This window comes from Terrapene carolina, unplaced genomic scaffold (genome assembly GCF_002925995.2).
Source record: "Terrapene carolina triunguis isolate 2854851 unplaced genomic scaffold, T_m_triunguis-2.0 Scaffold234, whole genome shotgun sequence".
Taxonomy (NCBI): domain Eukaryota; kingdom Metazoa; phylum Chordata; order Testudines; family Emydidae; genus Terrapene; species Terrapene triunguis.
This window is the reverse complement of record NW_020664585.1, coordinates 14491772-14507760: the sequence shown is the minus strand read 5'-3', so window position 1 is coordinate 14507760 and position 15989 is coordinate 14491772. Positions and strand designations below refer to the sequence as shown.

At 39.3% G+C, this 15989-nt stretch overlaps 1 protein-coding gene across 9 annotated transcripts in view; it reads right to left on the bottom strand.

The window, feature by feature from the left end:
• The window catches only part of FBRSL1 (fibrosin like 1), a 714791-nt gene extending 699031 nt beyond the window's left edge, over positions 1-15760 (bottom strand). For all 9 annotated transcript variants that reach the window (XM_024218289.2, XM_024218285.2, XM_024218290.2 and 6 more), the window contains exon 1: positions 15451-15760. In XM_024218289.2, coding sequence (XP_024074057.2) covers positions 15451-15744 — 294 coding nt within the window. In that variant the 5' untranslated portion in view covers positions 15745-15760. The remainder of the gene's footprint in view (positions 1-15450) is intronic.
• Between the last annotated feature and the right edge of the window lie 229 nt (positions 15761-15989).

Genomic DNA, 15989 nt, shown 5'->3' with positions numbered 1-15989 from the left:
AAAAAATAAAACATGAAACAAGCCAGCCTCATGGTATTTATGCTTAGAGTTCCAGCTGAATATTTCCTGCACTTCTTGACACCTGGGCTTCAGTTTGGCTCCAGTCTTGGACATACATTGGACTCATTCATTTTACTGTATTCATATTGGTTTATTCCTAATGATCATTAAACAAATTGTTACTCCTTTATCCTCCAGCTGGTTCTACCTGCAAACCTTCAACTAGCTTTAAATAACTGTAGTAAGTGATAACAGTAAAACCTGCCAGTTGGTATATATGTGTGATAAGGAAAGAAGACAGCACTCTAAAGATTCAACTACTATTCAAGAATCCCAATAATCCAGTTGTAGATGGCTAGTTACATTATAGTTAAGAAAATACAAATGTCCTACTCCAGCACTGCAAAGTGTTTAGAGCAATCCTTCTCCTGTCCTTTTTATCTGATTTTTTAAAAATACCAAAGAGAATACAAAGAAATATTCCAAATGTTGTCCTGAAGAGTGTAAGAGCCGTATCTTTGGGTGTGCCAGGCACTGCATAAACACAATGGAGCATTGATCCTGATTGAGAGTCATAGTAACGTTAAACAGGTCATCACAGTTGTACCTGTCAGACCTCCACGTGGAAATAAAGCATCTGTAACTTAATCTGACAGGCTTCCAGTGATGCACATAATTCCTAAGCCTAAAGACCCCATAACCATTTCCTCTTCCCCTCAAAATAAAATTCAGGGCCCCATATTTGTCAAATGCTTATTAACTAATCAAAATTCCACACTTCCCCTTTCTAAATTTTTCAGCTGTTGACTTGAGGGGTCTAGCTGCCCTTGTCAGCTTTTATTTCAGTAGCTTGGGTGATATACGTTGACCAGGACATAGTGACTATCAGCCTAGAGAATAAATGTCTTAAGGGGGAGTCCAGGGCATCCTCACCTGGAAATCTGGGAATAAGTGCCTGTTTATGTGATGCTATCTAGCACATTCAGAGGCAAAAACAATAGACTCCTCTTCCAAATTATAGTAGCACATTTTTAAGATCAAGCAGGTCAACCCTAGCTGGGACTGTTTAAGAAATAGGATGGAGTTTCAGAAAGAAAAATCCCATACTTTCCCACCGCCACAAATTTTGGAGCACAGAGCAGGTATTGGGGGAGAGGTCCTCTGGGAATTCCCCACAAGACTCCCTGAAGACTGGACCCCCCGTATGCATGTGCTGGTCCTACATCTTCATCTAAAAACTGGACTACTGATCCAATGTAAAAATCTCTAATCAAGTCTTACCATTAGAACTTTTGTTACCAGCCCTAACTTCCTCATTTGGAATTAGCAGGAGCCTAACTCCGGCATAGCTAATACGGCCACCATAAGAACAAGTAGTTTGTAATGAGATGAGACTTGCCTCAAAGCTGTATGAGAAATAAATGGCTAGAAACAGAAACCCAAAGATAACATCAAGTCCCCATTTTAGGAGGAGTAAACAAACGTGCTAGGAAATCTCACAAATTTAGTACTTATAATTTAGTACTTAGCAGTGAAGGAGGACTAAGCATAGAACCCAAAAACATCTCATCTGGAAACAGTTCACGTAAGTGGTTTATTTAAAAATACTGAGTTCAGAAATAACCCTTTGGCATCCTATTAAACAGTAACATGTTTAGGATTTTATTTGAAGACAATCTGTGGGTGAGCAGTACTGTATACACAGCAACCCACTCCCTACTGCTTATATTGCAGCATAAACACTGGAGATGGCACTCATTTACCTCCCAAAAGCCACACCCCAAGCTGCAAAAGGAACTTTGCTTGATGTTAGGAAGCAAGGCTTTGGAAAACCTGTTTGCCTCGCAGATGCTGTGCAGCTCATCCCTTCCTTGCAGGAAGCCCATAGGAGAGAATACTTTATTAGCATCAATCTTCCTGGAATCAGTGCTCATGTTTTCCCATGTAAACATGTTATTGCCTCAGCAAGTCTCAAAAATTGTTATATCTTTACTAAGACACTCAGAATGGAAGAACTGACAGAAAACAATCTCCATAGAGATGGAGACTTGCAAAAGCAACCATGCTTAAGCTCTTAAGAAGTTTTACTGTCTAGTACTGTTGGGACAGGTCTGCCAAATACACTTCCCCTCCCGCACACATACCACACCAGGGGGCTGCAGCCTGCGGGGAAAACCTTAATAGGACTTGGATAAGTTTGTTTGATGTAATCAACAACATTCCCATGTGTGCCTTATAATGAATCTGCAGACATGTGTAGAGTTTGATGGATGAGCTGATAGCAAGCAAGTTATGGAATCCATCTGTCTGGAAAGCCATTGTTATTTTCAGCTAAAATCACATTAGTAATATTAAATCACAACTTGCTATTTAGCTTTCAACCAGAATGTCAGGATAAATGGTATGCCTTTTTCCTGGAGAGAAGTCTGCAAAAGGTGTTCGTTGCCTTTAATGTTCACTGTTGTACACAATAGCATGTAGTGAACGGAATTAAAGATGTTTTGGGTTTGGGTTTTTTTTTTTTTTTAAATATTCTGGGATCTTGGTAAGTTTGAGAAAAACAGAAGGGGACTGTATCTTGCTCTACAGTGCATTGGTCTCTCTTGAGATTTGAGCCACATGAGAGAAATATCCGATGAACACAGGAGTGACGCCTGCTATGAGAAGTAAGACTGTGGATCAGGAGTACTGGGGGGAAAAGCAGAGACCCACAAAAATTTCAGAACCTCGTCTTGGATGGATTGAATAGCCTGTTTCCTTGGCTCTAGGAGAAGAGGTACCAGGTGGCCAAGGAAGAGCCATCACTTGCATACTTCAGTCCATCTTTGGGGAAAATACATACATTTTATAAGTGCAGTACATTCTCTAGAATTTGTACACTGTATCAGCAAGAGATGGACTTTCTGAATTTGCTATAGTCCATGTGAGAGGGATGTAACAGAGACCGAGAGAAAAAAGCCTTTGGGGGAATCAAGTTTTTTCGGTGTGTGGCTCACACAGGAGGATTCAACCTTTGCTTGCAGCTTTTTCCAGAGCCTTATGAATTCAGATGAAGTAACATCGAAGTTCAAGATACTAGAATGATGAGTGAGAGGTGAGAAATAATAGACACACCCCCAGTGACATGGCACTCCCTCCACTAAATGAGAAACATTTATCTGGAGCTGCCGAGCTAGTCCAGCGTGCTAGGCGCTGTTCACACACATACCACAACATATCCCCTGACTTGAGAAGTATTCCCTCACATTCTCCAGTATAAGGGAATGGTGATATATTGCTGAATAGCCACTGAAGTCAATGGAGCTATTCGCCAAATCACACGAGCTGAGAATCTGTCCTCCCCGTGTGGTAGCCAAGGATTATTATACAAAGTTTATACGTGGGTAAAGTGAAGCAAAGATGTTAAATGACTTGCTCAAAGTGCAGACAGGAAATTAGTGGCAGAGTCAGAAAAACAACCCAGATATCTAGATTTCCGGTCCCCCTGCTAACCACTAGACCACAACACTACTGTTACAGTGCAACATCACAATCAATGAATATTTTGTACTGTAGTTCATTAAGTGCATATTCTCAGCTTGGTAGTGAAAACAATTCATTTAAGTTTTTAAAACACATTTCAATTACAGCTGAAAATAAACCTGAAAGATAGCATTGTGATACAGCCACCTATAACACAAGCAATTCCCTCCTTCCCGCCCCCTCCAATTTCATTAAGCCCTCTTGATAAGAGCAATTATTGGGCTTTTAGACCCTGAAAAAGCAACTGGAAAAGATGGTGACAAATTTTGTCCCTCTCTTTATGCATGTGGGTTTTTTTAGTTTTGCCATGAGGTCTTTTATGTCTCTTTCAATAATCATATAATTATATGATTCCTAAAGTACATGCTGGCAACACTTCAGGGGATTTTAGTCATTACAGGTGACAAAACTCTTCTTTCATATCTAATATGCATGAGGATTTATTTCCGCTTCATTCACAGAAGCTTTTGGTAACGCTCCAGATAACCCCCAAAAGCTAAAGACTCTGGGGACAGTTTGGTGGGGGACAAAGGGTTGAACACCTTTCATTAATACGTTGAATTGCACAGAAAACCAACTGCAGTGAACCTACATTGGAATGAAGTTTGGTTTTTTTAATTAATTGGCCCATCATTTTTCTCAGGCTTCATGTCCAACTATTTTCACATTCTTTATTTAATTTTACAATCTGAAAGAAATGTCAAGCATCCATCAAAAACTAAGGATGCTGCAATTATATCTCTCCCAATGGCTGCAAGTTATTAACAAGCTGTCAAAACACCATAATTATTTTATTTCAGGTTTGACTCATTCTATAAACACCTCTTAACTCCATACTATCTTTAGTGTCTTTCTCCCTGTGCATGAGGTCTGGATAGATTATATAAAAGAAGCTGCACACCCAGCAAAACATCCACACACAAAAATGCATTCATGATTCCAAGTCAAAGCTATAATCATATTTATTAGCCAAAACTTAGCAGCAGTTAAAGGATAAAACAGCCACCTCACAAAAAATGCTTTAGCTTTGTAGTAAACAGTGTATAACAAAACCACTGCTGCTTAACCCGCAGTTTTAACAACAGTAGGGAGTAATGAAACTGCAGCCCTTCTGTAGGTCAGAAGGCAATTACCAGAGGGGTAGCCGTGTTAGTCTGAATCTGTGAAAAGCAACAGAGGGTCCTGTGGCACCTTTAAGACTAACAGAAGTACTGTTAGTCTTAAAGGTGCCACAGGACCCTCTGTTGCTTCTTAAGGCAATTACCGCAATCTTTTGAGTAGCCAGACAGTATCTAAACTATCCATATTTTCCCCCCTGTGTGGGCCACCCACCTCCTCTCAAGCTAAGTACGGTATTTCCTCATTACACAGGGGTTACTAGTTTGTGGATATGCATGGGGGGAAAACTACCCTGATACTAAATAAAAATAAATGAACTGTAGTCTCCTTGTTTGTCATCTATGGAGAAAGTTTGGTCGGGGGGTACACAAGAGTTCTATGATAACCAGTCACTAACACTAATTTTCATACTCAGCAGACTACAGGGTGCACCTGAACAGACCAAAGAGATTTCCTGCACACATCTCATTCGAAATTCGGACAGCAAACGCCATCTCTCTGTAGCCCCTTTGCAAGGCACGTCCAGGCCATAACAGAACAAAATGAAGTACAGGCCTGTTGACAGTGACCCACAGTCCCCTAAAATAGAATGTTTGACTTCAAATTGCTATCTTTTCTGTGGCGTGTGGCTTGTGGAACTGTACATAGCTCGTAAAAGATTGTAAAGCTTTTCACTGAACACAAAGAGATAGACAGGAATGGTGCCATCAGCCCATGTTTTGCAGCCAATGGCACTGGGAATCATTTTGATCCCTCCAATCCCCTTATCCATGCCAAGCACTGACCTTGCAGATGCAACTTTTGTTCAAGTTAGTCTCTTTCTGACTTGGAGCAAAACAGAACTACAAATGAAACAGGCTATGTCTACCTTGAATGACAAAGGAGAACTGTACACATACTGTACCTGCTTTAGTAACTATAGGGTCAATAGGGGTGCCGAAAGTTTTGCTTCCATGGCAGTTAATTTGAAATAATTAATGAACAATGTGAAGTGACTTATGCCAGCCTCTGCTGTTCCCAGCCCACTCCCACTCCTCTTCCTTCCTTCTCCTACGGTACCCAAAAGATTTGGTAGTTTTTCCACTGCTATTTTACTTCCCTGCATGCCGCTGCAGCTTTCCTTCCTTGCATTACTGTATGACCCCTGCCCGCAACAATGCTCTGCAGAGTCCATGACAGCCAGCCTCTCTGAGTCCTTGAAATCTTCTGCCTTCTCCTACCCACACCCTTCCCCATACTCTCCACAGAGCTTGAAATATCTCCCTACCCAACATTCCCTGGACAGACTCAGCTTTGCTTGCATTGATGGGACCCCAATTCACTACCGGTACAGCATCACTGATAGTAACAACACTGGAAGTTGTAGCATAGAGAGATCCCAGATCGTTTTACCCATCTGTCAGCAAGCCCTGTTCAGAACAGGGTAAAGATCCCCGAGGCCTGTATACACTCCAGCTTTCACCATGCTAGAACAAATAGAGCTGTACTGGTGACGCATGACAGGTGCCACTGTTGCCCACGCAGACACAGCCTTGAAAGTTAAGTCACCCAAGACCGACTCTCATTTTAACATGAGCTGAATTTTTTTTTTTTTTTCTTAAAAGCATTTTGGATTAATAGCATGAAGACTGATTCTCCTTTCAGCATTTGAATGGTATTAATAACAGCTCATTTGTTCTGGGAAAGAAACAACTTTTTAAAGACATGGAACGCACCCAGTAAAGCAGCACTCAGACGCCTCACTGTGTGTAAGTAGCACTGCTGAAACAGTGAAAGCTCCTCTGTACTACAGCAAAGCCAAGCCAAGTAACTGTTAAATAGCAACAGCCACTTCACCTACATAAAACTCTTTCATATCTTTACTGTGATTAACTAGAGGCATTGAAGTGCAATGCATTGGAAACTGTTCTCACTTACAGCAAGATGTTCACGTACAATAGATACCAGGATGCAAGCCTTTCCTACTGTATTTCAAAGCTTTATTTAAAAAGTCAGAGCTTGATTTAAGAGCTCATCCCATGGTTTCCATTTTGCTGATACACAACTTGCTCTGAGCAATGCACAAATATTGACTGCCACACTAAGGATACCCGAACAAAGTTCCCCCTCTCCTAAATCACAGTGAGAAAGAATGATTTTTAGAAAAAGCTGAACAATCTTTCTACCACCATCTTTATCCAAAAGATTCACTTTAGAATCTACATGCATGCAACCACCACCAAATGCAGCAAACTCCACACACCCTACCATGGAGTATGACAGGTTTCAGAGTAGCAGCCGTGTTAGTCTGTATCCGCAAAAAGAACAGGAGTACTTGTGGCACCTTAGAGACTAACAAATTTATTTGTTAGTCTCTAAGGTGCCACAAGTACTCCTGTTCTTTTTACCATGGAGTAGGACATAGAAATTTTGGTCAAAGACAGAAAGAAATCCCTAAATTTAAATTCACTGGAATAAGCTATACCAATATAAGCATCTTCATGACAGTACAACTGTGTCTACTACAGGGTTGTATCACTTTAACTATATCAGTTTCTAAACGTATATTGTTAGCATGGTACAAAACATCTGTGTCGACCAATTACACAGAGCAAGCCGGAATTCAGTTTAAGAACATTTCAGGCTGAGGGGGCTAATATTGCTCTAAATACCCTCAGAATTTTGCATTATCCTTTTCCTGAACACATCATTATGAGAGAGACAGTCTCTCTCATTTCTTTGAGATAGCCAAGATAAATGGTAAAACTTGTCTTTCATTAGCATACAGGGAGAGACAATGGAGATTTTATTGGTTACTTCATTACAAGTCCAATGCACGTTAACTGGAACTAGCAAGATCTATTTTTTTTTAAATGGGATGCTGTCAGGCATTTTTTTAAAATATATTTTATAAAACATCCTTACCTAAGCTGCACACATCACCTTAGACTATTAAATGCTAAATAATTTAAAATCACATTTACCTTTCACTATTTATATGGTTTAAATTTGATTTTTCCTTTGTTTGGAGAATGCAAATAGCCTGGTCAGTTGCATTTTTGTTTAAAGTCAATTCCAGTCAATTTTACATATGTTTTTTCGCACCAGGTAAAATACTGCAGTGTTCTTGTTGTAAACTCCGCAAGAGAACATTTGTAACTTTCTAAGGGAATTTTTTTTTTTTTAAAGAAAATATGCATTGAAACTTTTCCATTGGTCTTAGGTTTTGTGAAAGGGACTGTCACATTGAATTTGCACCATTCACATAGCAAAGTGAAGAACTCAGTTTATCTGCCTCACAAGGATGAAGTTGACTCTGCGGAATTTTGTACCTTCTGTTTCAAAGAACATCAAAAATTTCAAAACCTGATGCTCAGCTCAATAAGCCATCTCTTTCTCTGATGAATCTACAAATATGGTAAGCAGCACATACCCAGATAATATCATAAAACTAACATGATCCATAGATGCACCACTGCTTTCATGGAGCAGTCACACTCCATTACAATACACAATCACTCCTGTTGAATGACCCTCTCACATGTAACGATATGTCTACTGATTTCACTGTGTATAGCTATGTGGCCAGGTCCACTGACGAGATACAGAGTCCCAGTAGGGACTGCAGAGCTTGATTCTTATTCATTTCCAGCTCCAAATTATAATTAGTTTTTTACAGAGTCTAAGGGCTTGACTATGCTGCACCGCTGTAGTGCTTAGTGAAGACGCTACCTATCCCAACGGGAGAGCTTCTCCTGTAGGCGTAGCTACTCTACTTCCCCGAGAGGCTGTAACGACTTCAGTGGGAGAAGCACTCCTGTCAATATAGCGCTGTCTACACTGGGAGTTCAGCTGGTATAACGGTGTCGCTTCAGGGTGTGGATTTTTCACACCCATCAGTGATATAGTTATACCAAAATAAGGTCATAGTGTAGATCAGGGCTAAAATTCCCCCTCTCTCCCCTCACCCATGGGACTATTCAGAATGCATAGAGTTAAGTGCATGCTTAAGTCCTTCCAGAATTGGAGCCTTACATTTTTTAAGATCCAATATTAAGTAGATACCCATTTCTTACAAAATGAAAGTACACAAAAGGACAAAATGCTTCCAGAGAGGAAGTTATAAATAATGCTACCATAATAGACTGACTGTACCCATATTTCAGTTCACAAGTTTCAAGGGGAAAAAAAAAATCTGCATTTCAGCCTGCAAACTTTGTCAGCCGAATTTCTGATGGGCACCTTAAAAGCAGCCTATCAAGAAATAATAACAACAACATCTATGCTCTCTTTTGATTACTTTATGATATCTAAAAATTATTTGAAAGCATTCCGCTTTCAAAGGGATTTTTTTTCCTTGCTTGCTTTTTTAACTTCTTTACAGGTTGGGGCAGACGTTTACTGAGACCACTCATCCCTTAACTGAAGGGGCGGAAGTGTTAAATCTTTAACAAAGTCATCTCTTCTCCAAAGAATGGGCTAGTCAGTGGAGTTAAACGAGTGCTTATAACCCCTCTCCCCAAACTGTAATAAGTTTGTTTAAAAATGTGTTCCCCTCTCTGCTGTTCACGCACATTTTACTAGCTCTATAGTCGCCTCAGAGTTTTTCCCAGGTGGATAAGACCTGTATTTCTAATGTAAAAAATAAGCAAAAGAAAAATTCTTTGGCCTCCTTTCACATCATAAAGCAGCAAGAAGGCACAAGCTCGTTATTCCACCATTACAGGTCATCTTTAGTTGATTTATATATTGCTCTAAGGACTGTCACAATGGGCTTGCACAGACCAAAACAAAAAAAGTTGCCAGTATCTGTTAAGTTTTAAAAAAATTCAAAGCTAATCTGACTAATAGTATCAGACAGTGAAATTTTATCTGTGCCACCAACACACAATTCCCCTGAGCGACATTTACTTTAGCTTGCAGTGGTATAAAATAGTTTTCATCTAAGAAGTCTAAGCACAGAATGGGGTTCCTATGGAGTTGGGTGTTTAGCACTTCAGTTTTTCCAATTTGAAAGTAGTCCAAAAAAATCAGTTATCGAAATGGCAGAAACCAAACTGTCTTCTATGTCAAAACGTTATACGCATGTTCCCAGAACTTGAGTTGGAACAGCGTGCTGCCTGGTAACATCCAAATGTGCTCATGTAATGCATCCCACTTTGCTTTTACAATTCCTATTCTCAGTAACATCACCAAAGAAAGCTACATATTACAGCAAGGCTAGACATGGGAATTCCAGAAGCAAAGTGGGTGTGCTGATTTCCATACCAATAGTCCAACTCTTCTTTCAGATCACAGCTAATTCATGGCAAGACTAGTGTCCAAGTTCTGTTGGAAAAATTAAGCATTCGGGTGAGTTTCTGAGTGAACAGTCGGGTATTTTCTCTAAGTTCTTTAGAGAAACTATGCTAACTACAGCAGTCCACTTTTTACATATATTAGCAATATCAGTTTTTTTTTTTTTTTTTTTTTTTTAAAATTCATGGAAGAGAAATTCTTATAATTAAAGCAGATTTTTAGTACTCATCTGCAAAAAGCAATTAACTGCCATAATTAACCTGCTTTTTTTAATCTTGAAAAGTACACTGCTATGAAAACAGATAATCGAAGACTACTACTAAGTCTGCAGTTAAATCAAAAGTCTAAAGCATCTGAAGTGGAATCTTTAAAAGTACAAGATTTTTAAGGAACATAATTCCTCAAAAAACTGACTTTATAAATTGTCATTAGGCAATTAAGCACCAAGGTAAGTCTTTAAATGTTGGGAACCTGCCCTTTTAAACATGAGTGCTGCTTTATGGAAAAGACTTCATTACATCACGTTTGAAAACATACATAAGATATGATCATAAATCAAAGGTTACACAGCTCAGTCAGTGGAACTAGCACAAACCTTTGGAACAGGAAGTTCAACGCACTGGTTTTATCATTATTAAAAGATCAGAGCAACAGCACAGTGTACAACACACTTGTGGAAACAGCCTTATCAAGACAGAAGTTGAAGGGAAGACCAAGCAATTACAGATTCTGCCCAGAAATTTTGCATCACTACTATACTTTCCAACTTGCTAGTCCAAAGCACAACCCACAACAAGTAACTACCTGGTATCTCTGTTAGATCCCTTCAGAAAGGAAGGTGTGAGAAAACTAACACAATGTAAACCTCTTCAGGGTAGAGACGATCTACCTCTATGGCCCCAACCTTGCAAACACTTACCTGCGTGTAGCCTCATGACTTCAGTGGAACTACTAACTGGTGTAAAGTTAAGCACAAGCATGTGTCTTTTCAGGACTGGGAGCTATGTTTGTGCAACACCTAACACAAAGGAGCCCTGATCTCAGCTGGGAGCTACCATAATATAAATACAAAATCTTAAATCTTTATTATAGGGTTTACAGCTTTGTAAAGTTGATAATAAAAGCCAAAGAACACACAGATATAATATTTACAAAAGCTTTGATTGAACAACTAGTCTCAAAGATCTCATTCATTTACATTCCGATGAAGTTCCCTTTTTAGCATTGTTTTTATACTTGAAAGGAACAAGTATGATCAGAGAGAGGAGCCCTTAAATACAGACTCATTCATCTGGTTTTTCTCACTGTGATTCACCAGTCACCTTCAAGAATAATTAGCAACTTCATCTAAATATATAGCAAGAGAGAAATACTCACATATACATATCTATTCATTTCAGGATGCTGTTCAAAATTCCCCTCTGTTTTTAAACATCCCCCCCCAAGAACTTTCTTCATCCTCCTTCACAGATCACCTCTCACTTTTTCTCTCCCTGCTCATACATTACAGATCTCACAATCACATCACCACTGGTGCAAGAACCTTCTTCTCTGCTGCATAAGCCATCTAAATAGCATTCCTGTAGTTTACAGTGTAGTTGTACCCGTGTTGGTCTCAGGATATTAGCGACAAGGTGGTCAGATAATATCTTATTGGACCAACTTCTGTTGGTGAAAGAGACAAGCTTTCGAGCCACAAGAACTCTGTGTGGCTCAAAAGCTTGTCTCTCTCACTTCCTGTAGCTGTCCATCTTATTCGGTCTCCTCACTGACTCTCCCTTTCAGATTAAAACATTTATTTTACTTGCTTTACCTGCTAGTTAAGTCCCTCTACTATTTCTTTTAAACTCTGAAATTCTGTTGATTTCTATTTAATAGTTTGGAAGATAAAGCTGCATTTTAACCTGGGTTTGAGTAGAGATTTGTATTGAGGGTGAAGAACATTTAAGTGCAGATGATGAGATGGGGTAATTTCGGATTCTTATGCACAGAGAAGAACTGATGGTTTGCTACTGCTTTTTGTTTTGATCTTAGTTGGACTGATTTTTTTTTTTTAACATTATCTGTTTTAAGTTCTCTCTTGAGTAAAGGATACCTAGAGCTTGGGATAGGTAATCTGTTCCTAAAATGAAGCCACAAGTAGATAGACACATGCAGAGTTGAGACAACATCATCAGGTACCAAATGCCACTGGCAGCATTCTGTAGCGGTTTAATGAAAATTCAAAGCGCTACTTCTTAAAACTTAAAAAAATTAAAGGAAACATCATAAAGTAACTAACTCCCATATAGGCAACAGCAAAATTAATTCCTGACGGGTTCAGAGTGCTGGCATCTTCAGTTCAACGTACAGGAAGAGTATATACAGCACCCTACATTTACAGGAACATAAGGGTAGTGAGAATTTTTTTGAAGTGGGGAAGGGGATTTCACATGATTTGAGATAAAAAGAAAAAGAAAACCTTACACGCTACAGACTTTTCTACCATGAGGTTCTCTCTAACCATATAGCAATTTGATTTCCCAGGGGAAGCCCACAATTTAGCGAGCCTATTTAACCTAATCACAGGCCACTGTAAAACCAAATGAAAAACAACGCAAAGCAGCAATATGAGAAAGGATCATAATGAAGAACTGCCACATACACAAACAACTGTGCCTTTTTAGGCTTACAAATAAAAAAATTATAAGAAGGCTAACATATGCATGCTGAATATGAAATTTAACCTTTATTCTCTTCTTTCTCCTCAAATTGTATATAATGTTTATTTAAGCGGCCATCACAGAATAATTTTTGTAAAAACTTATGCACTGTAAAAGATGCTTCTCCTCAAAACCAGTGGAAGACCACCTGTTGTAGTCAAGTACACTACAGAGTATTGCTTCTTAGTATTCTAAATGACCTTACAATTTCAGTAATTTATGTGGGCATATGTTACTTTAAAGCAGTTTTGTCTTGCTAATCCCTTTTGCTTGCTGCTACATCAGAAATCTGCCAGGCATTATCTTTTGACAAAAGCAGCACTGCACTTTTGTAAGAAAAATTCTCACAATGCACAGTAAATGTGTGTGTATTACTGGAATTTATTAAATACACAGATCACTAGGGCTTTCAAAAGCACCTCACGTATGACACGTCTCCCAGTGCAACACATGAAAGAAACAAGTGAATTCTGCTTACACTATTTATTCTGACGAGCCAATTAAAATCTAAAATGAAGTTCATGTACTCTCTTGCATGTTGATAAAGACTGCAGAAATTGATTGCTTCTAAAATCTCACTACGGATTCTGAGGGGACTGTCCTATAAAGCATCTTTACCATAGCTCATGCCCAAAGCAAAAAGGTTTCCAGGGTTGTGGGGTGGTGTTTGTTGTTTTTTTTAAATGTCACCCCTCTTCCTTTGTGTGCAATACTATTGCCCAGGTTAATGTTTGGTTGATTTGATGCCTAATCCGGTATCATGTGCAAACCATGAGATGCTCCCCCTCCCCACTTTTGCCCCTGGAGGGACTGTACCATCATTTGAATGATATTTCCCGATAATGTGCTCATCATGGCAGAAAATTTCCCAAAGAAAATGAATTTTACTTTCTTCACTGACAGCTCTGAGAAACTCAGTGGTTTAATTGGACCTATCTGCTGATGTGTGCTTGACAATGAGCATGCCCAGAAAAAAAATAGACAGGTCTAAACCATCTGTTTTAAAGCAACACAAAGCTGGATAGTTTGCTCATTATCAACTCAGACAGATATTAGTTGGTTTAAGTGTTAAGATAATATCCCACAGCAGTTTCGGCTAAAGGCCGTAAAACACCACCCATCAGTTTATCATAAATCTTTTCTTTTTTTAAACATTCCAGCATTTACACATTCAATATTGCTCAGCGGAGACTCGGCCAAATTTTCTTTTTACAGGCGTTAAGAGTCAGTTTCCCTGAACCAAAATTTTGCCAGCTCAGTCCCACTGTAGATTTACAGGGCATCATGCAATAGAAACATTTGTTCTCAGAACAGCTCCAGATACTGCTGCTGAGCAGGTTGTCCCCTTCCAAACACCATCACCATATGCCCTGCTAGTAATGACTTCCCAAGCAAAATACTCAGAGATTAGGGATAGAGAGGGGGAATTTAGGGCCCAAAGAGGTGGCAGTTTCTCTTAAGTGTAAAAGGATTGTCTTTAGGGTACAAAGAAGTTGGTTCTGATCATCAGCTACTTGTTACAACAGACTTTATAAACACACTGCTAAAGTCTGGGTGAGCAGAAAAATCCTGGTAGCCACAAGGCCACAAACTATAGGAAAAGGAACCTGTGTTCTAAGAGATTTGGTCTGGAAATCAGACAGGCTCTTTGGGAAACCTTCTGACAAAATAAGATCTTGATATGTGGGTGTAAACATTAAGGATGCTGTATTGATATATGAGAGGGCCAGGGAAACATGTCTAGGATTTTAATTTACTGTAATCCTTGTTAAGATAGATACTAAAATGGCAGGAAATCCAAAGTATGAATAACCAAATACATTATTCAACGTGCTGTATTAAAAAATGTGGTAAAGTGAATGAGGACACTATTATTGCTCATATTTACTGAGAATATGATGAACTATTTTCTTTGATAAATGCCTCTTGATAGCGGTTTTCTCCTACCAAGTCAAATTTTCCCATCACACACCCACAAAACAAAAATCAAAAGCCACACAAAGTGCTAGTTTGTCATTGCCCCTCTGAGAATATTAAGTTTCCTGCTCTGCTTAATTTAGCTCAGACAAGACAAGCAGTATTTGCTCAGCAAATATTGTTTGTAATAAGTTTGACAAGCAATATTTTTGCCAACCTATTAACGGCAGGAAAATATGTACAGTCAATAAGAGATGAAGAATTTGTTCAATTATTTCAAAAATTGGGAATTACAACCAGGGGATTATTATCCATTTAAACATCTCTGTTTCCACAAAATGTTAAACATTGGCCATTTGCTAACTGTCTCCTGAGAAAGATAAAGTAACATCTTGGCAATACAAATACAAACTTTAAAGGCCTAGAAAAAAATGGTTTAAGTATTGACTCTACAATTCACAACAACGTCAGGTTATCGTCAATACACCATGATGCACAAATATGTTGCATTCCTCCCATCAGATATTTGTCAGCCAATTAAAATCCTAAACAAACGTTTAACTTGCCCTGATACTTGATATTAGTTGAAATGGAAAGTATAGGATTACCCACAAATACTGGCCTACAGCAACTTATGAATAGACATACAAGTACTCAAGAAAGATACTGGTGTTCACTTGCCATCCCTTTGACCACATACATACACAGCTCCCCCTCCATTTAAATTCCTCCAGGCTGACATCAGGATTAATGCACACAGGTAATTTACAAGAAGAAAGTTAATTGCTATTTACAATGTGGAGCCTAGATTCAGCGCCTCTATAAAGGTCCCAGGCTTCTTCAGGAGACAATACCACAGCTCTGGAGCATGAAACATACAAATACAAGAGAACCCATCATTGTGATCTCTTACCTCCAAGGCTTCTAAGGTATTGAAGCTGGCTATAGCAAACCCATCAATTAAATCCTCTTCTTGGGAGCTCGATTCCCGTCTCCTGCGCCTCGGAGGTCTGACATTTCTGGCGGTGGACGCCTGGTTTGGGGGATTTGTACAGTTTTGGCTTGTATTTTCCTTGCCGGGGCTTTGCTCCTTTTCGGATGCCGAAGAAGGACTTTGATTTCGGGGATCCCTGGCATTAGCTTCCCTTCTCCTCACGCGGTCCCTTTGGGACCTTGATCTCCGGCTCTGCCTTATTTTCCCATCCATTTCCAAAAGAGAAAAAGAAAAAGGGAAGGGGGAGATAAAAAAAAAATCACCCCCCCTTCCTCACTCACCACTTCCCCTCCCCAACCCCCGAAGCCCTAAAAATCCTCCTGTTCAGACCCTCCGATCCAGAGAGATTATAATCCACAGAGCAAGGCTGGGTAGTGGTGGTGGGAGGAGAGAGGGGGGGAGATAAAAAAATTAAATCCACGGAATGACCTTGACAAAATCCCCCCTCCAAAAAAATA